Raw genomic sequence first — 24,714 nt, forward strand, 5'->3', positions numbered from 1 at the left:
AAATGAAAATTATAAACAGTTATCAGAATGAGATTGACTTAATGGATATTAAAGTTCAGTGACTAACTATCCTTATCTGGAATAAAGCTGACCACACCTATTTTTTTTTTTTAATTTGATTTATATGCCGCCCTTCTCCGAAAACTCAGGGCGGCTTACAATGTGTTAAGCAATAGCCTTCATACTTTTCTATATTTATACAAAGTCAGCTTATTGCCCCCACAAACTGGGTCCTCAATTTACCTACCTTAGAAAGGATGGAAGGCTGAGTCAACCCTGAACCTCTTAAAAATAATTTCACTGAAATCTTTTGGTGTTCTTAAAAGATGTTAATGCAATGAGGCTGAGGAGTTCAGGATTACACTTTGAATGTTCATTTGGTCAATATGCACATTTCTGTACCTTTTTTGTCTAATGCCCTTTTTGTGCATTAGTGCTGATCATATCTTGCAATGGCTATTTTTCAGAAATAGTCAACAGGTTTTGAAAAGATCCAGCTCTAAAGAGCTGCATTTTCAGGATTGAAAAGTCAGGTTTCTCTTAAAGGCATCCAAAATGTGCTGAAAAATCAACATGGCCTTTAGAATAAGCCACAGCAATTTTGTGGCAAGATGGCAAATGAACAAAATTTCTTTGGACTATTGAAAAGGTACCCAGTACTGGGACTTCACCCTATAATGAAAATGTACATGGTTAGACCTTCCACAGGAGAGATGCAAAGGACATTTATTAGAAGGGCCTATTCAGAATGTATATCTCATTTTATTTTGCTTCCTGAATCTGATTTTACAAAAAGTATTTGGTTGGTCAAATTTCCCTTTCTTAATGGTTAGATTGATGAAAGCTCTTCAAGAATATTAAATCTATAGCAGAGGTGGTATTCAACAGGTTTTGACCAGTTCTGGAGAACCGGTAGAGGAAATTTTGAGTAGTTCGGAGAACCGGTAAATACCACCTCTGACTGGCCCCGCCCCCATCTATTCTCTGCCTCCTGAGTCTCAGCTGATCGGGAGGAAATGGGGATTTTGCAGTAACCTTCCCCTGGAGTTGGGAGGGAATGGAGATTTTGCAGTATCCTTTCCCTGGAGTGGGGTGGGAATGGAGATTTTACAGTATCCTTCCCCTGCCACATCCACCAAGCCATGCCCACCAAGCCATGCCATGGCCACCAAGCCACGCCCACAAAACCAGTATTAAAAAAATTTGAATCCCACCACTGATCTATAGAATAAACAGCTGAATTGGAATCACATTTTCCCTTACTAGTCCAGTTTGAAGTTATCAAAGCTAGAGGCATTCTCTGCATCTTATATGAAGACGCCTGCGTTCTTTCCCTTCCCTTAACTGACAGCCAAACCTGTCTATGCCTCTTATTTCAGGAAATTAGTGGAAAAAATACTTCTTTTTACAGAATAATGCATTAATTTATAAAAGTTACCATGTTATTATTTATATCTTAAACGTAGCATCTGCTTTTTAAGGAGAAAAATTCCACTCAGTTGAATTAATCTATCACTTGCTATCGTTGTTAGCAATGAGATCTAAGTGTGTGCAGTACATTCAGAAGTATTGTAGTTTTCCTACAATATGACCTTACTTTTGGATTCCAAGAAGTATCTGATCATCTCCTATTGCATCTAGCAGTATCTTCTTTTTGCCAGTAAAAGTTGAGAAAGGAGTATCAATTTTATTGCTTGCTTAGAGAGAAAGACCGAGAGAGATAGAGACTGGAAAAACTCTATGGCCTTGTAAATATATTATTTGTTCTTAGAAATGAGGTCATTGCATTTATTAGCAATAGCACTTCTTATATATTGCTTTACAGTGCTTTATAGCCCTCTCTAAGTGGTTTACAGAGTCCCCAACAATCTGGGTCCTCATTTTACCCACCTCGGAAGGATGGAAGCTCGGGTGGGTTTTACTTACCTTTACCACCAGTTTGCCGTGCGTGCACACGCTTGCTTCATACATGCACACACTGTCCGTGCATGGGCCCAGTCTTCCATGCATGCGCTTTGCTCGCTTGAGTGCTTTCCACGCATGTACCCGGCTTCGAAAACATGCCTAAATAGCACAACTTGAAGCCCACCTGCGATCGCCGGTACCAGTTCGCTGGTGGATGGAAGGCTGAGTCAACCTTGAGCCTGGTGGGATTCGAAGTGCCAAATTGCAGGTAGCTGGCAGGCAGCAGAAGTAGCATGCAGTACTGCACTCTAACCATTGCGCCACTGAGGCTTTATTGTCCTGTGCATGAAATTTTTTTAATTGGGAATAGCACTTAGCAATAGCAATAGCAATAGCAATAGCAATAGCAATAGCAATAGCAATAGCACTTAGACTTAGGTATATACTGCTTCACAGGGCTTTACGGCCCTCTCTAAGTTCTTTACAGCCCTCTCTAAGCAGTTTACAGAGTCAGCATATTGCCCCCCAACAATCTGGGTCCTCAGGACCCAGAATACAAGAATACTTTCCCCCATGCTCCTAATTGCAACAGAATACATAACGCTTTCTGAAGGGGAATTTTAATGCAAAAGTGAATGGAACATTACAATTTTATGCATATCACAATTCCCCTTGTTACCTCAGTCTGTCATTTTGTTTTATTATTTAAAATAAAATAGCATAGTTTTGAAGAACAGAAAGCTTGATTTCATCTGGAATAAACAAGACTAGCTAACAGCACTGAAAAAGTTTCAAGTGACAAAACGTTTGTCAACTATAGAGATGCTATCCTTCTGGAGCAGATACTTTACTTTTCTTTCTTTGACTTTGATTGATTGTCAAAAAAACCCAGTAATCCGTTTTGAAAATTTCCAGATTTGTCCTGGAAAAAGTCTCTCAGTAATCTGGGCTGTAATGTCACGGTTGAAACAGTGAAAGTAGAAGCAGGGAACATAAAAGAGAGCATTGACTTGAACTCGACATCAGTTTGGCAACCAAATGTAGGTTAGTCTGCTCTGTTGTGTCCCTCATAGCTACCTATGGGTGTGAAATTTGGTCCTTAAAAAAGCATGACAGGAAGAAAATCTAGTCATTTAAGTGTGACACTGGAAAAGGCTTCTGTGTATTATTTAGACAGCAAAGGTGACTAACAAGCAAGTCCTGGAGTGCGTAACACCAGACGTGTCACCAGAAGATAAAATCACGAAACTGCATCTCACTTACTTTGGCCATGTTGTGTGGGGGAATTCACTGGAGAAAGCAATTATGTTTGGAAGAGTTAGCGGTAAAAGGAAACCAGTACATCAAAGAATATGGTGGCTGGACACCATCAAAGCTGACACCAGCCAAAGCATAGAACAACTCAAAGAAGTAGTGCATGATTGGAAGATATGGGGAGATCTAGTCCATAGACTCACCAAGAGTCAGACACTACTGAATGGATAACATCATCATCATCATCATCATCATCATCACCACAATCATCATCAGGTTCCAGCTTCACAGTCAAGACAAAGATGTGACCAAACTGGCATGAAGCCTCAGAAGTATGTTGCCCATCTTAGATATGATTTACACCATCCAGGTTCTTGTCAAGTATCTGGTTTAGCAATCATAGGCTTAAGGTACAGAAGGATCTTGACAGACTTGAACATTAGGCTCTATCTAGCAAAATGAAATTCGATGGTGGAAAAAGTAAGGTTCTACATTTAGGCAAGAAAGACAAAATGCACAGGTACAGTATATGTGGTACCTTGCCCAATAGTAGCAACTGTGAGAGGGATCTTGGGAGTCCTAGTGGATAACCATTTAAGTATGAGCCAGCAGTGTGCAGCAGCTGCCAAAAAAGCCAACACAATTCTAGGCTGCATAAACAGAGGGACAGAATCAAGATCATGTGAAGTGTTAATACCACTTTATAATGCCTTGGTAAGGCCACACTTGGAATACTGCATCCAGGTTTGGTCGCCATGATGTAAAAAAGATGTTGAGACTCTAGAACAGGGGTGTCAAACTGGATTTCTTCGAGTGCTGGATCAGCACTGCAGTCATCCTCTGCGGGGGGGCAGGGGGAGATGGGACGGATGGCTCCTGCGGCACTTTGCTGGCCAAAACGGGGCACAGGGGACACACGTGGCCGGTCTTTTGCTATTTCCAGGCTGGCCCTGCAGGCCATATTTAAGCACCCCGCGGGTCGGATCTAGTCCATGGGCTTTGATTTTGACACCCCTGCTCTGGAAAGAGTGCAGAGAAGGGCAACAAAGATGATTAGGGGACTGGAGGCTAAAACATATAAAGAATGGTTGCTGGAATTGGGTATGCCTAGTTTGATGAAAAGATGGACTAGGGGAGACATGATAGCAGTGTTCCAATATCTCAGGGGTTGCCACAAAGAAGAGGGAGTCAAGCTATTCTCCAAAGCACCTGAAGGTAGGACAAGAAGCAATGGGTGGAAACTAATCAAGGAGAGAAGCCACTTAGAACTAAGGAGAAATTTCCTGACAGTTAGAAAAATTAATCAGTGGAACAACTTGCCACCAGAAGTTTTGAATGCTCCAACACTGGAAGTTTTTAAGAAGATGTTGGATAACCATTTGTCTGAAGTGGTGTAGCGTTGATTTCCTGCCTAAGCAGGGGGTTGGACTAGAAGATCTCCAAGGTCCCTCCCAACTCTGTTATTCTATTCTATTCTATTCTATTCTATTCTATTCTATTCTATTCTATTCTATTCTATTCTATTCTATTCTATTCTATTCTATTCTATTCTATTCTATTCCATTCCATTCCATTCCATTCCATACCATACCATACCATACCATACCATACCATACCATACCATACCATACCATACCATTTTTAGCTGAGAAAGGAAAACAAGTTGAAGCACTCTTATTAGATAAGAGCGGTAAGAAAGGCACCATTATCTCTTCCTCCCACCAGATTTTATTCATCTAACTTGAAGGAATTGATACCCGACAGATCCAAATTCTGCTTATTTGTAGGAAAACCTCTCTCCCCCCCCCCCCGGGCATTAGAGTCAGTTGAATGGAATCCCCTTTAGAATGTTTTGTTAATGTACTTGATTACCACAAGGTGGTGCAGTGGTTAGAATGCAGTATTGCAGGCCAACTCTGCCCACCATCCTGAGAGGGCTCAAGGTTGATTCAGCCTTCCATCCTCCTGTGGTCAATAAAACGAGAAGCCAGATTGTTGGGGGCAATATGCAAATAATGCTGCTGTTGTAAAGTGCCCAGAGAGTGCTGTAAAGCCCTAGAGGGCAGTTTTTAGGTCTAAGTGCTCTTGCTATTATATTGTAGATGTTTTAATGTTATATGGCTTGATTGATTGCTTTGCCGATTGATTATGTACCATCAAATCAGTGTCAATTCTTAGTGAACAGATAGGTTTTCTCCACGATTGAGCCCATCTGCCTTTGTTCTGCCCCAGCTACGGAACCCAAGAAATGTAGCACACACAAAACTTTGAACAACTCCGTTTACTACAAACACAGTCTTTTTCAAATGCAGGCTATTACTAAAAATGTCCTTAACAGCCTGCCAGAAATTCCAAAGATTAGATAAAGGCTTACAAGAGTTGGCAATTAGCCCAGAAACCAGGTTTGCAAGGAAAATTCACTCTCAAATGCTCAACAAACCACTGGATGAACACACGTTGTTTCCTGCAACGTTTGCCACCTGTGTGCAAAATTAAATAGGCTAAGGGAATGACCAATTAGCCCCAAGCCTTACTCTCGAGGAGACCTCCTCCTGAGTAACACTCCTGCCTTTTGGCAACTCTGCGTGCTCGTGCATTGAGAAGAGGCTCCTCCACCACTCTCTTCACTTGAAGGAGCCTCTGGAGGATCTGAAAGCCCTGGCTGAATCTCTGCCTCTGGCACCACATTTTCTTCAGCCTCCTTGCTGTCCGACTCGAGCGCCGGCTGCACAGGCTGCTGGCGCGACACCACACCAGCCTCCTCGTCGTCAGGATCAGCCACAATCCGCGCAGGCTGCTGGCGGGCCATAACAGCCTTCTTCCTCATCATCCTCTTTCTCCCTTCCAGCATTAGAGCCTTCTTTGGAGAGCCAGTTCTTCACATAATGGTCCAAAATAGGATAATTTGAATTGAAACCAGAACTCTTCTTGTTGGGACTTAATGGGTAGATAATTAGAAAAGCGTTGTGGAAAATTGATTTTATATATGAAAACTGCTACAAGATTATTACATGCACAAAAATGGAAAGACCTGAATCATAACTGACGTATGTCTGGTGACGATAATAGAATTAGCAGAGATGGCAAAATTGAGTTGTTTGAAACCACTTAGGGACTTTTTGCTGAAAAAAGAAAGTGAATTTGTGATTTAGGGATTTGATTATTAGAAAGGGTAGACTATGGAAAGAAGGAAATTATGTTTTAATCTTATAGAGAGAAAGATATAGACATACTTGTAACTGCTGTTAAGAAGTCAGGAAGCCAGTTAGAACTTTTTCTTCTCCTTTCTTTCTTTTTTTTTCTCTTGTATTGTTTTCTTTGCACTTTTTTCCCCCTTATATATTTTCTTTGCTTTCCTTTGTCTTCTCTTTCAAAACTTTGAGCCTGGTCATTTGGGCCTCCAGTGAGAAGCCTGGTGTCAGGCCTGGAAGCCATCTTTTGTATTGGGCCTTCAGGCCTGCCACATTTACTACTGTGTGAAATAGGGAGGGGGGATTGTATGGGGTATGGGTGATATATAGTCCTAATAACATTCCTTTCTCAGAGAGTCAAGGACATCTTGCCCTGCACCTGGGAGGCTGGACCTGGGAGGCATCTCCAAGTGGGACGGTGCTTTGATTGAACCATGTGATGGATTTGTGGGTGTTGGACAGGGACTTGAACTTTCCTTTGGATGGGGAAAACCTGGAAATTTTCAGATTCGGGTTTTCCCAGATGTGCCAATATGACATCTCTAATAAAATGTAACTGAGGAAACTCAAACCTCAGAGTTTTCTTTCGTTGGGGGTGTTACTTGGAACCCTGACACCTGGGTTGATTTATTTGATGATCCATTGGTGAGTTTCCTTAGCTGTCCATGATACTTCTGGGAATCTCCAACACCAAAGTTCCAAAGCCTGAATACTCTTCCTATCCTGCTTCTTCAAAGTCCAACTTCTGTTTTCATGGAGTGTCACAGGGAATACCATGACTTGCATATTCTGATCTTTGTAGATGCGGACACATAACAGTATCTGAATATCTTTTCTGAGGTGTTCATGTGCTACTGCATGCTACTCTGTGGTGTATCTCTTGGCCGCTCGTTCGGTTACTGTTAATAAAAAAGGTAAAGGTTTCGTCCAGTCATCTTTGACTCTTAAGGGATGGTGTTCATTTTTTTTCCCTAAGTGAGGGAGCCAGCATTGCCTGAAGACACTTTCATGGTCTTCTGGCCAATAAGACTATTCAGCCGGTTTGCAACGGTTCAAGCGAACTGGTTGTTAAATTCCCCCCCCCTTGCTATCAAAATGGATCCTGGGCGCTGCGCTGCAATGGAGAAATGGGCAACGGAGCGGCCAGTGTGAGGGAAGGAGAAGGCCGTTAAGGGCATGGAATGTTGTTACCTCCCCACTGAAGTGGTACCTATTTATCTACTCGTATTTGCCTGCTTTCAAACTGCTAGTTTGGCAGGAGATGGGGCAGGAACGGGAGCTGACCCCATCATGCGGGTCTTGAACTGCCGACCTTCTGATCGACATGTCCAGCATCTTAACCTCTAGGCCACCCTGTATCTCTTAAGTGCCTATTCTTTTAAGGGTTGATCCTAAAAGGCAAAAGACCTCTTTGATGTCTTCATTGCCAATTCTAAGGCTGATTGTTGTATGTGTTGTCATTAGTTTGGCCTTCTTAATATTTAATTTTAGTCCCATTTTCTCATTGTGCTCCCTGACTTTATTACTAGAGCTTGCTAGATCCTATGCATTGTTAGCTATCAGAGTAACATCATCAGCAAAGTGCAGATTCTTCCTCTAGTTTTAAAGCCATGCTTATCTTCTTTCAATCCAGCTTCCTTTAATTCAGCATAACCAGTAGATTCAGGAGAGATTATACACTCCTTTGCCAGCCTGGATCCAGTTTGTGTCATCACATTCTGTCCATATTAGGGTTTTCTTTTCAGGAGGTACCTTTCACACAAGGACAATAAGTTCTTCTGTGATTCGCACTTTTCCAAAAACAATCTACTTTGATTGACACAACTGAAGGTCTTTCACCAATCAATGAAACATGCACTGACCTGTTTTTTCTTTTTCTTTTTTTTTGCATTCTTTGGGTTTTGCAGCTGCCCATCATGTATCAGCGATACTGTCTTACATTCCTCAATCTTTTTAAAAGCCAACTTCAGGGGTGGGTTCTACTTACCTTTACTACCAGTTTGCAATGGGAGCGCACGTGTGCGTGCGGTTCTGCGCATGCGCAGATCATCCATTATGACATCCAGGCGGTGGGCGGAGCCTCCCGCCGCTTTTACTACCGGTTCGCAAGAACCGGACAGAACCGGGAGCAACTCACCACTGGCCAGCTTGTAGATCTGGCATCACTTTTCTAAGCAGGGCTCTATCCTGTATGTATGGATGATTCAAATATTATTTTGGTATCTTGTGAAATTATAGTTTGCATATTCTGCACACTTCCTTTTAGGATTTGAATGTAGAATATATATATATATAAACTAATAGGTTCAGCAACCTGAAAAGAAATTGAAACTCCTTGATCTTATATATGATACTATTGCTGTCTTTCTCACATTCAATTTTAATAGTGTCTTTAAGCACAACTCATACTCTTGACAGGTGTTTATCAATAACTAGAGGATTTATTTACTTCCTTCCCAACATCGTTATTCCAATAATGAAGAATAACCAATCACTTGCTTCCAGAGCAAATAAAACAGTATTTTATCACAATGTAAATGTGAGTTGATTTCTTCTAGTGCTTAATTGATAATTGTTTGCCTCCATAGGCTAGAGGGCAAAGTGGGGGTTAAATTGTGATTTTTAAAAAAACTGTGGACTTTTAACGTTGTACACCACCAGGCCTCACTGTGTGAATTGTGCAGTTATATACATTTGTTTATCGAATAAATATTTTGTGATAATTTTTTGGGTTTGCTGTTGTTTTTGTCTGGTTGTATATATTACCAGGTTATAGGAATTCATTTTGGCAGATGGGCCTAAAAGAAATGAGGATACCTTATATTAAAGTATTAAAGATTTTTCATGTTTGCAGAATGTCTCTCTCTTTTTTTTCTTCTTCTTTCTTTCACATCTCGCAATCCAATTGGCAAGCTTTGCTCTTCCCCATTTCATTACTTTTGAAAGGCTGCCTTTATTGTTTATACATAATACCGGATTAACAATGTGCAATTAAGAATACTGCTGAATACTACCTCTAAGAATACCTAAACTGCTTTAGAATAGATTAGCATTATGTCTATGAATAGAAGATAAAACAAGACGCTATTTTGTTGATCCAGAGCCAAAGGCTTTGTAATTACAATTGTGAGAACTTAATAAGCAGTTTATATTTTTAATAAAATTGCAAGGCTGATTGAAACCTATTTACCAGCTGTGGCTTCACGTCTTCCTTATACATGCCAGTGAAATGTCAATACAAGAGTAGCTTACTTATATGAAACTAGCCAGTGCAATTCTGTAGTTGGTTGTCCATCAACCAAGATTAGCTTGCACAGAGATCCTCAAAGCTAAACATCATCCTTTAACTTTCACGCTATACCTAAATCTGGTGTCTTTCAGACTTCAGTCTCTCTCTCTCTCTCTTGGATTTGATAGTATTAGAATGCAGAGGTGACCACATAGGAAAAAGGTCCATCAGATAATCCTGTTGTTAAGGCAATAAGCTTCCTACAGGATCTCTATAGAGAATTAAGGCAATATAGGTTGAAATAGGATGGCTTGCTGTCCGCATGCTTTCCTCCTTTACAGATAGTGCACTTTTAATTTTCCATTTATACTAACATCAATTAACGCCATATTAACGCCATCTACAATTTGACATTCTTAATAGTATTTGGTTAAAGAAGAAGAAGAAGATGTAGGATCTGTAGCAGGGGTGCTATTCAGCAGGTTCTGACAGGTTCTGGAGAACTGGTATCGGAAATTTTGAATAGTTTGGAGAACCAGCAAATACTGCCTCTGGCTGGTCCCAGAGTGGGTTGGAAATGGAGATTTTGCAATATCCTTCCCCCAGGAGTGGGGAAGGAATGGGGATTTTGCAATATCCTTCCCCTGGAGTGGGGAGGGAATGGAGATTTTGCAGTATCCTTCCCCTGGAGTGGGTTGGGAATGGAGATTTTCCAGTATCCTTCCCCTGCCACGCCCACCAAGCCACGCCCACAGAACCGATAGTAAAAAAAAAATTGAATTCCACCACTGATCTGTAGGTTTGTGGAGAATTGCACCTTTGTTCAAAACTGAAGAGTAAACTAATAATTTCACAAGGATTGAGTCGTAGAATTAATTTTGCAGGCAGTTATTGCACGCGGCTTGGTTGGCCTCAAATTATAATTTGTTGACTGCATCAAAAACTGTGATCCAACTGAGATAATTCCATTCTATTGAAACATTGCTGCTATTTTTTTGGCTCACGGACAGGAGAATTTTCTGTTGCCAGTCAGAAGACAAGAAAAGTGACCTTTTCTTCTCCAGGCAATAGAGAATAGGAGATAAGAATAGATCTTAACAGACCATCTAGCTCACTGACTGATAATGGTTCTGCCATGTTTCAAAGGTTAGATCTTTCCATGCAGTGCTGGGACTTGAACCCGGGTTCAATCCTAAGCATTTGTGCATGCAAGCCACGTCCTCTTTCTAATACTTTTAAGAAGCATCCATGATAGCTCTGTCTTTGCCCTCAGGGCATATATCATACAAATGAACTTCATGCAGGAAGAAATTGTAAAGCCATTTTCCCACCTCTATTAGGACAAGAATACAGCAATTCTTTTTGGAGCATAATAACAGCAAAATATATTAGAAAAGGACAAAGCAAGATTTCATAAGAACATTTCTTTAAAAACAACAATAGGGAAAACTGAAGGAAGAAAATAATGTGTGCCTCAGTGGTGATAATATTGGGCAGTGGTGAAATCTTCGGAAGTCTGCTACCGGTTCTGTGAGTCTGCTACCGAGTGTGGATGATCACCTGAGGCGCGCCCACGCAGCACTAAAAAAGGAACATTTTGAAGCCTTCTCAGTCTGCAAAGGTAAGTAGAACAGCAAGGGGGGGGATCCGCTGTGCCACGCGATTTAGATTAGCTAGCAAGCAGTAAATCCGACGATTCTAGCTAATACAAATTGCGTGTCACAGCTGATCTTCACCCAGCTGATTGTCAGAAATACCGGTTCGGCTAAATTAGTAGCATTTTTTACTACCGGTTTGCCCGAACCAGTCTGAACCATTTCACCCCTGATATTGGGCTATTCCATTAGTAGGCAACTTTTTGGGTATGGTGGATGCACCTAGTTGTTGGAGAAAATGCTGTGGGGATGATTTCAGAGGATGTTTGCTTATTTAACTTTTTTATTTTTGCGATGGGCATGGCTGGGAACACTTTTACTATCCTGTCTTCCTGTTATACTCTCAAGGTGCTCCTTAATCATCCCTAGCATAATATTGCATATTTTCTTGGCAGATGGGCTCCCCTCTAGACTCAATCCTAGGTGACGGCCATCCAACGCTTTCAATTTTTACTGAATGCCTGTGGGGAAATATTTGGAAACACTAACACAACAATATGGGGGGAGGGTGTTTGATGAAAGCAAAAGTATTAAGCAGTTCTCAAACAGCCCCGTTTAGGATTTAGTGGCTCCGGGATTGCTGTATCCATTGGTAAAAGGAAAGCAGGATTGAAAAAGAAGTAAAAGGAATACCTTACAGATAGTCCTTGACTTATGACCACAGAATATCTGTGACTAAGCAAAGTTGTTGTTAAGGGAGTCATGCCCAATTTTATAACGTCATAGTTAGTTAGTTAGCTAGCTAGTTAGTTAGTTAGTTAGTTAGTTAGTTAGTTAGTTACCATATTATTCGGAGTATAAGACGCACCTTAGTTTTGGGGGAGGAAAATAAGAAAAAAGCTGATTGGCAGGTGGATCGGCCTCCCGGAATACCCCCAATCAGCTGTTCCCAGAGGTGAATTTTAGCAACAAGTTCCTTGGTTGTGAGCTCTGTGCCTTGCTTTTTTTTTTTTTTGCTTTTTTTTTTGCTTTTTTTTCTGCCTCTGAAACTTCTGAAACTCTGTTTCAGAAAAAAAAAATGTTCCTGCCTCTGAAAGCCTCAGAAACAGAGCTTCAGAAAAAAAGCCTGTGAAGCTCTGTTTGGGGGCTTCTTTTCTGAAGCTTCTTTTCTGATGCTTTTTTCAGCCTCTGAAACCTCCATCTGAGAAGCTGGGTGAGGCTACATTCGGAGTATAAGACGCACCCAGATTTTCACCCTCTTTTTTTTGGGGGGGGGGAAAGGTACGTCTTATACGCCGAAAAATATGGTAGTTAGTCAAACATGTACAAGATAGCAGGTATAGGTATATACATAAACAAAGGAAATAAGTACAGATAATGGGGACAGTAAGACAGGGATGGTAGGCACGCTGGTGCGCTTATGCACGCCCCCTTACAGACCTCTTAGGAATGGGGTGAGGTGCACGGTAGACAGTTAGAGGTTGAAGCTATGGGGGTTTGAGGCTGTAACAATGGAGTCAGGTAGAGCATTCCAGGCATTGACCACTCTGTTGCTGAAGTCGTATTTTCTGCAATTGAGTTTGGAGTGGTTTACCTTGAGTTTGTATTGATTGTTTGCCCGTGTATTATTGTGATTGAAGCTGAAGAAGTCATTGACAGGTAAGATGTTGTAGCAGACAATTTTGTGTACTATGCTTAGATCAGACCACAGGAGGTGCAGTTCCAGATTGTCCAAGCCCAGAATTTCAAGTCTGGTGGCATAAGGGATTGTATTGCGAGTAGAGGAGTGGAGTACTTTCTCATGAAATACCTCTGGATCTGTTCAATTGTGTTAATGTCTGATATACAGTGTGGATTCCAGGCAGATGAGCTGTATTCAAGAATTGGTCTGGCAAAGATTTTGTATGTCCTAGTTAGCAATACAATGTTACCGGAGAAGAAGCTTCGCAAGATTAGGTTAAAAATTCTTAATGACTTTTTGGCAATGCTGTTACAGTGAGCTCTGGGGCTTAGATCATTTGAGATAAGTACTCCTAGGTCCTTGAAAAAGTGAGGGTCGTCTACAAGATCGTTTCTGCCCAGTTTGTATTTTGCCACAGTTGTTAAGTAAATCATGTGGTCACTGGACTAACCTACAAAAGGCATCCAAAATCTGGGATCCATGACTCCTGTTGGGTTGAAATTTGGCAAATTTATGGTTGATTCAGTACTGATCCGCCTCCACACCACTGCTTGGAGTTTTAGCAGACCAATCCTGGCATAACCCTCCAGAGGCCTGGTAGACCAACCCCTGCTTTGGTCACTGGAGATCTGGTAGACTGGTCCCATTCTAGCTTTCTGGAGGCTGGGTGGACTGGTCCCACCATCATCTGCTAAAGGGTGTGTGTGTCAGCCATGGTGAAGCTGGCAGGAAATCAAAACTCACTCCCTGTCCTACTGCTTCTTTTATCCTTGGTCATTCTGTTTCTCTGTTTAGGTAAGAGGAACTATCTAGGAAATGATGATCCAACAGATCAGGGTTTGTCTAATTGAAAATAAAATCAATATATATATTTTGAGTACTTCAAATATATGATAAAAAGGAATATTAGAAAAGACATAAAATACTTGACACTACACATAATTATGGCGGCCAGATTGGCTATAGCACAATTGTGGAAAACAGATCGTATGCCAACAGATCAGGAAGTAATACAAAAAATTTATACATGTGCAGAAATGGATAAGTTAACTCTAGAATTAAAAGATAAGGAAGACTCAAAGTATTTTATAGTATGGAATAGATGGTATAAGTGGATAAACCAAAGGAAAAAAGGGTAAAGATAAGAATTAGAGGAAATGCAAAAAAAAAAAAAAATGCACCGTCAGATAGATAGAAAAGGTAAATAAGTCACTGTTTGTAGATTTGTATATATGTGTTTATATAATTATATGTACTTAGTTTGTTAGTGTAATTATGGATTGAAAATGTAAATTTTAAGAGAGAGAAAATTTGTATATTCTCTCTTTTTGTTTTTGTTAATATTTTTAAATTCAATAAAGTTTGTTTTTAAACTTAAAAAAAAAAGAAAAGAAAATCAATCTATAGCCTTAGCAGCTAGTTGACCTTGGCCAATGTTGGCCAGATTTGGACACTAAGCAGGGTCAAGCATCATTCACACTTGAATGGGAGACCACCGAGAACTCTAAGAACTTGAGGCCAGATTCAGTAGTCAAAAAACATTTTGGAAGAAAACAGCAGTAAAACATCTCCATGCAATTTCCAAGAAAACTGCATGGATGTGTCAAGGAAGTTACCAAGAGTTGAGCTTACCTCAGAGAGGACGTTACTTACAGCCATATTTATTGAACAGTTAGTGCATCTAGGAAATGAGTTTGTAAATGTACAAGGAACAAGTAATGTAAATTTATATGTCTGTCTGCCAAAGTTTTAGATTTGCATTTAATTTGCCTTGTGGGTCTTTGAGGTTCTTCCTGCAAGCTCTAAAAATGGCTGTCTTACATTTTACAATGCATTTCCAAAGCAACTTAATATGATTTGTGCTTGAATTTATACTTCAGGCGGGAATTCGAGTTATGATTATTTCTTCCTCTTCAAATCATCAAGCCTTCCTGAATAGGTTCAACTGAAAAACAGAACGGTCTTAACAGTCTTTTATATCCAAGATTTGTAAAGGATCAATATAGTTCCCATCAGGACAATAAATTATTTGCTGAAACACTTCCAGGAATTAAAATGTTCAGTTTTTATTAACTTTTTTCTTCTTGAACTGAAAGCTTCTTCATGGTGTTGGATAGCTGGTGTTCTCCCAACGTCACTCAAACCCAATGGATAGTACACAAACAATTAGCTCAGGGTTAGATTTTAGGATTGCTACTATTTAATAAAGGGGAGCCATACCAAAATAAAATATTTCTCCTGATATGGCTATCTAAAGTCTAGTGGTTAAGGTACTGGCCTGAAAACCAGGAGACTGTGAGTTCTAGTCCCACCTTAGGCACAAAGCCAGTTGGATGAAGTGATGGGACTTTATAGTCCTCTTGAAGGTTGTTCCAGATCAACTTGTTTCCTATTAAGTGATATTTCCACTAGCCCCTCACCCAAGCACATTCCTGTTGTACGTGCAAGTTTTGTGTTAAAGTTCTGTTTCTCCTGTTGCACTTTATTTTTTAAAATATTTTTGATAGTTTAAGTGATTGTGTTACTCTACTTTTGGCTTCTGTTGTCTACATTGTCTTCTGTTGTGAGGGATGCATCTGATTAACTGGCAGAATAGATATTGTAGATAAGTACAACTACTTTACACTGATCCCATACAAATGAGCCCTCAACAAGTACTATTTGTTTCCTACCTATTCAACAAAGATAGCTTCCATTGCTTGCTAAACGTTTCTCCTAAGCACAGAGACCAAGGCTTGAACTTGAGAACTTAAGTATGTAAAACTGAGCTGTGGTGGCACAGTGGTTAGAATGCAGTATTGCAGGCTAACTCTGCTGACTGCAGCAGTTCGATCCTGACCGGCTGAAGGTTAATTCAGCCTTCCATTCATCCGAGATCGGTAAAATGAGGACCTAGATCATTGAGGGCAATAGGCTGACACTGTAAACCACTCAGAGAAGGCTGTAAAGTCTTAAATGGTATGTAGTCTAAGTGCTATTGCTATATGTTCTCCAGAGGTGAGCTTCACATAATTTAACTACTGGTTCTCCCAGCATCGAAAATGTGAGTGCGTGGGCACATGCGCCCAGCCTTCCCTGCATGCGCTTTGCTCACGCACACACCTTCCACGCATGTACTCAGCCTCAAAAATGTGCCTAAATAGGACAGCATAGAGCCGATTTCTGCTACTGGTTCACGCGAACCGGTCCGAACCGGCTCAATACCACCTCTCATGTTCTCCTCCTAAGCAATTGTGCAGTCCTCATAACTTCCTTTTGACCGTAGCATATTACGCACAGCTCCTTTCCTATAACAAGTACAGGCGCTGGAATCTCAATGAGTTATTTCATCTTCTGAACCTGGATCTCCAGTGTGGAATGTAATTAAATCACTGAGCCAACAAATATTTCGGGGCCGCCTATTCCCTCAATCTATCCCATTGTGAATCAGATTGTTTCCGAGAGAATATTTGCGCTGCAGGCGGGTTTTGTCTCCTAGAATGAAGGTATTGATAGCATGTAGGTTTTTTCTTTTTTATTCATTAAACGGAAATCCTGGAGTAATCCCTCTTCCTCTTGTCTCTTCCTTTGGATCCAGGCCGCGCACTGCTCAGGCTTACCGACAAAAAGCTTGAGCGAATGGGGATTGCTCAGGAGAGCTTACGTCAGCACATTCTGCAGCAAGTGCTCCAGCTGAAAGTGAGGGAGGAAGTTCGAAACCTACAGCTACTCACACAAGGTAGGAAACATTCAACTCAAGGAGAATGCAGAAGGTGAGACAGGAAGGTCACCTTCAAGCAAGGAGAGATTAATTTGATGCTCTCCAGCGCGAACTTATGCACAAGGAGGTCTCGTGCAACCAGAGCTCGCATCGCGCAAGAGGAAAATAAGAAAAACAGGTGATTTATGTATTGTGGACTACCTGCCTGTTATGATAAGAGCCCTTTTTTGTATTAGAAACAAGCCCTTCTATTGCTTCCTAACACATATTTGCATACACAAGTTGGTCCTTCTGGAGACAAGTATATTCTGTGTTAATTAATGGAAACGAAATAGGGATGATTTGCTTGTATATCATTCAAGCTGCTGAGGAAAGAATCCATTGTTTCACTTCATATGGGCTGATTTTGAAAGCAGAAGCTTTGTGCTTAATTATTTGGATTCTAGTGTTAGTCAATACAGTATTATTCCATGGTGATCTCTTCCATTGTCTGAAATCCAGCTGGCCAAGATGAGGAATATACTGTGTATGTTTTGTTATGCTGTGATATCAGTACTGGCTGTTTTCTGTCACCTTCTGTTATGAATTTATGCTTGCAGAATAGGCAGAGACTGGAACCAACACATCTAAAAGGTGCTAGGTTGGAAAAGCTTGCATAGAAGGAAGGAAAGGACTAGGCAAAGCTATTTTCAGCAGCTGAGTTGTGTAATGCTGAGTTCTCTGGATCATAAAAGGGCTAAATCCATGGCCCAAGTGAAAGCTTTTACCACCAGACACAACATAATTCCAACCTGTTAGTCTACTGTCTAAGAAGTTTAACTTTAAAAACCGCTATAAAACCTTATGCCACCAGATAAAGGCAGAATGTACCAATCACCATTGCTAACAGGAGCTGTTATACTCAAAATCCATCTGAGCCTTCTATAATTTCGTAAATGCCAAACTTAAAAACTCAAAAACTATCCCACCCCTAAAAGGGTCTAATGGGGAAGATTGTAACAATGAAGCTGTTAAGGCCAACCTCTTCAATACATTTTTCAGTTCAGTCTTTGTTGACAGCAATGGCTGCTGCCCCACATTTCCTAATCGTACCATAACTAATTGTAACGATTTACTACATGTTGATTTTACAGTAGATAACATTTAAACGGGACTACGTAACCTAAAGCCACCCTCAAACCCTCACAGCTTCAACTTTAAACTGTTCTACCATGGACCTCACCCCATTCCTAAGATGTCCATAAAGGGGGCATGCATAAGCGCACCAGTGTGCCTACCATCCCTGTCCTACTGTCCCCATTTATTTGTATTCGTTTCCCTCATTCGTGTCCATGTTTATATTCATACCTGCTATCTTGTACATGTTTGACAAACGAATAAGTAAATAAATAAAATAACTTCTTTCAAGGCTCACACCAAAACAGATGAAGCTTATTCTGGAAGAAACTGAGTAAGAACACAGAACATAGAATAATAGGTCACAAGAGGCAACTGGAGTTTCTGGTTTTCTTTGAAGACGTTTCACTTCTCATCCAAGAAGCCTCTTCATCTCTGAATGGATGGTGGGGAAGTCAGAGCTGAAGAAGCTTCTTGGATGAGAAGCGAAACATCCTCAAAGAAAAACCAGAAAGTCCAGTTGCCTCTTGAAAAGGCACCTTTGGGACAACCATGACCCGGATGACTGAGAATCTCCATAAACACATAGAATAATAGGATTGGAAAGGACCTGGGAGGTCTTCTAGTCCAACCTCCTGCCCATGGCAAGAGATCCTATACCATTCCAGACATTCTTTGGGCTTGATCACATCGATACATGTGATCACGGAAAGTATAACAGAATAACAGAACAGAATAATAGAGTTGGAAGGGATGCCAGAGATCCTCCAGTCCAACCCTTCATCCAAGCAGGAGACCTTATACCATTTTAGACAAATGGTTGTCCAATCTCTTCTTAAAAGTATATCCTCATTTTTCCATACCCACACTTTTCATATAAAAGAAAGTAAATACTCATCCAGCACTATATAATCTTCTCTCAACTTGAAGTCAAAATTGGAATAGATGTAAGAGATTTGATCAAAAGCGTTTTGCAATATCTGTCCACTAATGAATCTTATCATCTTGGACTCAAACTATAGTAAAATTTTAACTATTTAGATCAACTCAGCTTGATGACAATCTTGTCTTACCTATATGATAAAGTCTAGATCTCAACATAAAACTTTTAACTTGCTATTAAGCAAACATCTTCCTATTGTTCTAAATGAATAAAATTTAGCTAAGAAAGTTGATTTGGACTATCTGTAATCCCTTGATTTCTCCTGCCAAATCAGATTTCTTTCCCTTGATTGAGCTTGATCCAGTCTTGCCTGATTAATCCAAGAAGTAATTGGTTTCTCCTCTGAGCCTTATGAAACCTCACGATAGAAATATTACAGAATAGATTTAATAGGTTTAAATGGGCGTTAAACTTTACCTTCTCAAAACAAAACAAAAACAAGCCAAGCCAAAATAGATCAACCAAAATGACCCAAAAAAGAATTTAAGTTTTCAAGTTCATCAGGCAAGTTGTTATCCTGAATGCAGGTCAGAAAAGAAAGAAAAAGTCCATAAATTAGGTGGGGTGTCATGACTTAAAAGATGAATTCCAAATCGGTTCCAAGATGATGATTGTGGAGCAAATTTAGTTGTGTAAGATGTTAGTAAAATAAACTGGTTGGTCCTACATCTGTGAAAAAAAAAACCATTTATTCCCAGTCTTCTTTTACTGAATGCAAAGGATTATAGGCTGGAATTTTGGTTGCTAAGTGATGTGGCCATAAAACTAGATGTCAGATGATTGCATCACTTAGCAACTGCAATCCCCACAATCCCAGATGCAATTATTAAGCAAAATTTCAAAATTTACCAGTTGTTATCTGGGTACCAACCCCAATGCAAACCTTTCCTCACTCTTTATAAATAATGCATTGATACCTTGTTCATTTATCGCTCTTCAAGAATCTGAAAAATTAAATTAAAATAGTCATTAAATGAGGATGAAAGGAGTGGTGCGGTGGCCTAGAGGTGGAGCTCTTGCCTCACAATCAGGAAGCTGTGAGTTCGATCTTAGGTAGAGGCAGATATTTCTCTCTCTGGGCACAATGAAAATATTTCTGCTGAACAAATCTCCACATTGACATCAGGAAAGGCATCCAGCCAGTAAACACTCTGTGTCTGGGTTCCGACAGATGCCCTAATTAAATCATAAGTCTCGAGCCAAGCTTCAAAAGAAATCCAGTTATTTATTAGAAGCTTCATGTTGGCACGTTCCCAAGTGAAGCCAGCTCTGACCCTACATAATATACACTCCAATTATGACCCTGTTTCCCCCCTCCCCCCCCCCAGGATGTGTCATCAATCACATTCACCAACGGAGCAATTTCGCAGGTTGTAGAGGTCACTCCCCTCTGGGCTGCTGTAGGTAACCCTGGGATACAGCCGTGAGAGAGATAAGCATGGAATGTGCATCTGTCTTTGGCTGTTGTGCCATTTCGCCGGTTTCCCATCCCCCCTGGCCTATGGCAACTCAAGAGCAGGCCAGGAATGCTTTGCAAGTTGACACTCTGCTAGTTCCATTTGGTTGCCCAGACATATGGGGTCATTAAAAGAAGATGATTAAATGCAGAAGAAAGATGTGAAAGAGTAGAGGAATTTACAGAGGTTGCTTGAGGTAATCCTTCTCCAAATAGCCAGCTACAAAATTTGATGATTTAAGATTTGATACCGTATATTCATAGAGTACATCTTGGAACTCCAGAGACTATTGTAGACTTCCTCAGTTGGTTCCAGTCTTTTCCCTTCTTTTTCAAGGCAAGGATTTGAAATGTATTTCTATTTCCCTTGTGAAATCAAGGCTGTGACTTGATTTTTCTTCGTTAACTTTAATCTAAGCCTAGGTAGGTTGGGCTGAAAGAGAGAGTAAGTGGTGGTTGAGTGAGGACTTCAACTTGTCTAACATCCTAACCATTACAAACAGTCTATTGGGCAGAAGGCTAAATTTGTCCATTCTTCTTTGTTTCCTCTTGTTGCCTAGCACTTTTCTTTGTTCAATATTGCTACAATATAAAATATGGGATCCTTACTGTTGTTCTTGACCAGTCCTTGGTTCAGAACTCACTCACAGGATGAAAAGACAAGATCTGATCACTGTGAAAATTAGGTGAGATTTGCAGTTATTTCCAAATTTAATATTGCAAATTTGAACCAGCTTCCTCTCTCTAACTGCATATTCGAATCAGCTTTCTTTGTAAATATCCACATTCAAAAAGGAACTTACTGGGAGTCATAACGATTATTATTTTTTTTATATCATTCATAATTTCAGAGTTTCAAGATTCCAGCTCTCTGTGAGCATACACCATGAATGATACTACTGTTGCTAGATCTCCCTAATGCATGGTTTGTTGAGTATGGTTTCAGAATAGATTAGATTAGATTAGATTAGATTAGATTAGAATAGAATAGAATAGAATAGAATAGAATAGAATAGAATAGAATAGAATAGAATAGAATAGAATAGAATAGAATAGAATAGAATAGAATTTTTTATTGGCCAAGTGTGATTGGACACACAAGGAATTTGTCTTTGGTGCATACGCTCTCAGTGTACATAAAAAAAAAGATACATTCATCAAGAATCATAAGGTACAACACTTAATGATAGTCATAGGGTACAAATAAGCAATCAGGAAACAATATCAATATAAATCATAAGGATCCAAGCAACAAAGTTACAATCATGCAGTCATAAGTGAAAGGAAATGGGTGGTGGGAGTGATGAGAAGATTAATAGTAGTGCAGATTTAGTAAGTAGTTTGACAGTGCTGAGGGAATTATTTGTTTAGCATTGATGGCATTCGGGAAAAAACTGTTCTTGTGTCTAGTTGTTCTGGTGTGCAGTGCTCTATAGGTAATATAGAGTATTAAGTAATATATAAGTAATATAGTCTTGTAGGTGCTAAGGGCTACAGGTGTTTGTATCAAAGTGTAGGGACTTTGCTCTACAAGAGACTGACTTGTGTCAGTCTCACCAATGTGCCTTCTCCATTGCTGTGGTTTTAGCTTGATTCAGATTCATCTGCCTCTGACTTTATTTGCTGACCTACTCTTTGGAAAGCATTTGCTGCTGAGATTATGCCAACTATAAGCACACTTATACATCACGGTACACAGTGGTGTGATAGTTATAATTTTTCTCCCTAATTATTTGCAGGGTAAAAATTAATAATGTTGTTTTGCCAGGTGGTGCAATTTATTTATTAGTTCAATTTATATTCCGCCTTTCTGTGGAGACTCCGGGCGGCTGAATGATTTTCTTTTGTCAAAAAGGAAAAGTATGCATGTGGGTGGTATCCTCAACTGTGATGCAGGAAAGAAAGGAAGAAAATGAACTATGAACAGTTGATTTTTTTTGCATTAATGGACAAATGATGACAATCCCTTTCAGATAGTTGATCTTGAGAGAAGCAATTCCTAAGATTCCCCTTCTGAGTGAAGTTAATGCTATGCCGGCCACTAAGTCTTGTCAACCCTTCACAAGACTTAGATTGGGGTCAATAGTTCTCTGTAGTGCTTTTGATAGTTTAGATAAAACCTTGAATGGAAGATAAGGACTCGCCTCAGTGGAATGCCTTGACCAAGATATTTTGTAGGCCATCCCAATGATCTTACTTTGTTGAAACCAAATTATGTTATGACCAATGGGATTCATTTTCTCACTTTCCAATACTCCAGTTACATATGCCATCCTCTTGATGTTGTACAGGAAGCCTTGAGGCAAAATGTGCTTAAATTCAAACTACTGTAATGCTGTTGGGATATTATCAAAGGATGTTGACTGTTGTGAATGTGGCAAATCCATGAGGGAGATTAGAAAATTTATTCATAGAAAAAGAATTGTTTTAAAAAAAAAGCAACATATCAAATATTATCCGTGCTTTTATACAGCTAAATCAATCGCCTACTTGGAATATTGTGCCCAGTGTTAGTCTTCAAAGTGGACTTCAAAAATGATATTATACCACAGATCTTCTATGACAGCTTTTATAGAAGGCCTCGGAGATCTGGCTAGGGAGAAACAGGCTTAGAGTCAACCCTAATAAGACTGGCTGGCTGTAGGTTTTACCGTTTCCCCCCACACCCTCTAATACTGTATAGACATTTCATCTTTAGCACATGGGGCTGATCTGGAAGACTTTTCAGAATCTGCAACTTGTCCAGAACGCAACACCATTAGCTTTCATTAAGGTTTCCAGGTGCAAATCAATACGCAGGTCAGCAACAGTATGTCATAGGGCTGGTTTATTAGTGGGACTGTCTGTTGTTAATTCTGCCTGCTCCACCAGATCTGACAATATTTGACATGGCATCAGATGGGAGCCAAGAAACAGGAATTCTTTGTCACAGCAGCTGTCATCACCACTAACTCCCCTGCCTCCAAATTCACATATTTTAACCCTGTTGGCCTTCCAAGAGGCACTAAGATCTTGTTGGTTCAGTGTGCATTAGCAATAGCAATAACAATAGTATTGCTTATATAGCTAATAGTATTAGACTTATATACTGCTTAACAATGCTTTTACAGCCCTCTCTAAGCGGTTTATAGAATCAGCATCTTGCCCCCAACAATCTGGGTCCTCATTTTACTGATCTCGGAAGGATGGAAGGCTGAGTCAACCTTAAACCTGGTGAGAGTTGAACTGCCAAATTCCAGGCAGCCGACAATCAGCAGAATTAGCCTGCAGTACCACACTCTAACCACTGTGCCACCGTGGCTCTTGGGCGTTGGGCCAGAGCATTGACTGAGTCTGACTCTGAGAATTGATTTATTCAGAAAATGTATTTGCTGAAGAACTTTAAAGAATTTATTCATTTAGAAAAAGTATATGACCTGCCATCTCACTAATTAGTGACTCAGGGCAATGTAAAGTAACAATGAAGACAATATCACCATCATTACAATGCTTTATCTTAGTTTTTAAATTTGTTGTGAGCTGCCCAGAGTCTTAGCCAGGCATATATATCAAATAATAAATTCCCCAGTGGTGTGTCCATACTAATTCTCAGGAAGATTTTTGCTGTCTGGGAAATTCAGAGGATGTTCAGCATGTTCTCTGAGAAAAGCTAAAGAGCATTTAGGATCCCTCAGCTTCAAATGATAGCATAGCATAGCATAGCAGAGCATAGCAGAGCAGAGCAGAGCAGAGCAGAGCATAGAATAACATAGAATAGAATAGAATAGAATAGAATAGAATAGAATAGAATAGAATAGAATAGAATAGAATAGAATAGAATAGAATAGAATAGAATAACAGAGTTGGAAGGGACCTTGGAGGTCTTCTAGTCCAACCTCCTGCTTAGGCAGGAAACCCTACACTACTTCAGACAAATGATTACCCAACATCTTCTTAAGAACTTCCAGTGTTGGAGCATTCACAACTTCTGCAGGCAAGTTGTTCCACTGATTCATTGTTCTTTCATGAAATTTCTCCTCAGTTCTAAGTTGCTTCTCTCCTTGATTAGTTTCCACCCATTGCTTCTTGTCCTGCCCTCAGGTGCTTTGGAGAATAGCTTGACTCCCTCTTCTTTGTGGCAGCCCCTGGTGTTTCTGAATAAGGGTAAAATGATGCAAACGTTCTCATGTCACCTAAGAACACTGAAGGGATCTGAGCTGTTTGTAACCAATGCAAAAAAAGATGTGGGAAACAAAAGGGATAGTTCAATGAAGATGTTGACTCAGCATGTGAACTCTGTGTATTTATGGCTGTGGACTGTCTGGTTGCTATTTTTGAAAAGGTATGCAATAAAGTTGGAAAAGAATCAGAAGAGGGCAACCAAAATAACCCTCAAGGGGCTCATGAGATATAGCTAGAGAATTTAGGACCCTGACATTAAGAAAAGGTAAGAAAATACATGTATGAAATCAGGTATGACATGAAAGATATGACATGAAAGATGTCAAGGGGGAATTTTTTTCTCTGTGATTATCCAATGCAGCCATTGGGAAGATGATTTAAAGCTGATTAATGGTAATGGTGACCTTTAACCTGGATGTTTTTAAAAGGGGCTTGAAAAGAGAGGCTTTAAAAGAAACAACTATTCGACTTCCCCAAATCAGT

The 24,714-nt window shown here is 40.1% G+C and overlaps 1 protein-coding gene across 1 annotated transcript in view; it reads left to right on the top strand.

Annotated features, from left to right (window-relative positions):
• SAMD12 (sterile alpha motif domain containing 12) overlaps nucleotides 1-24,714 on the top strand; it is a 317,116-nt gene that overhangs the window by 108,923 nt on the left and 183,479 nt on the right. The window contains exon 4 of the mRNA XM_070942042.1: nucleotides 16,433-16,573. Coding sequence (XP_070798143.1) covers nucleotides 16,433-16,573 — 141 coding nt within the window. The remainder of the gene's footprint in view (nucleotides 1-16,432; nucleotides 16,574-24,714) is intronic.

The sequence above is a fragment of the Pituophis catenifer genome, unplaced genomic scaffold (genome assembly GCF_029215685.1).
Source record: "Pituophis catenifer annectens isolate HBS135680 unplaced genomic scaffold, rPitCat1.0.hap2 SCAF_3, whole genome shotgun sequence".
In the NCBI taxonomy this organism is placed as follows: Eukaryota; Metazoa; Chordata; class Lepidosauria; order Squamata; family Colubridae; genus Pituophis; species Pituophis catenifer.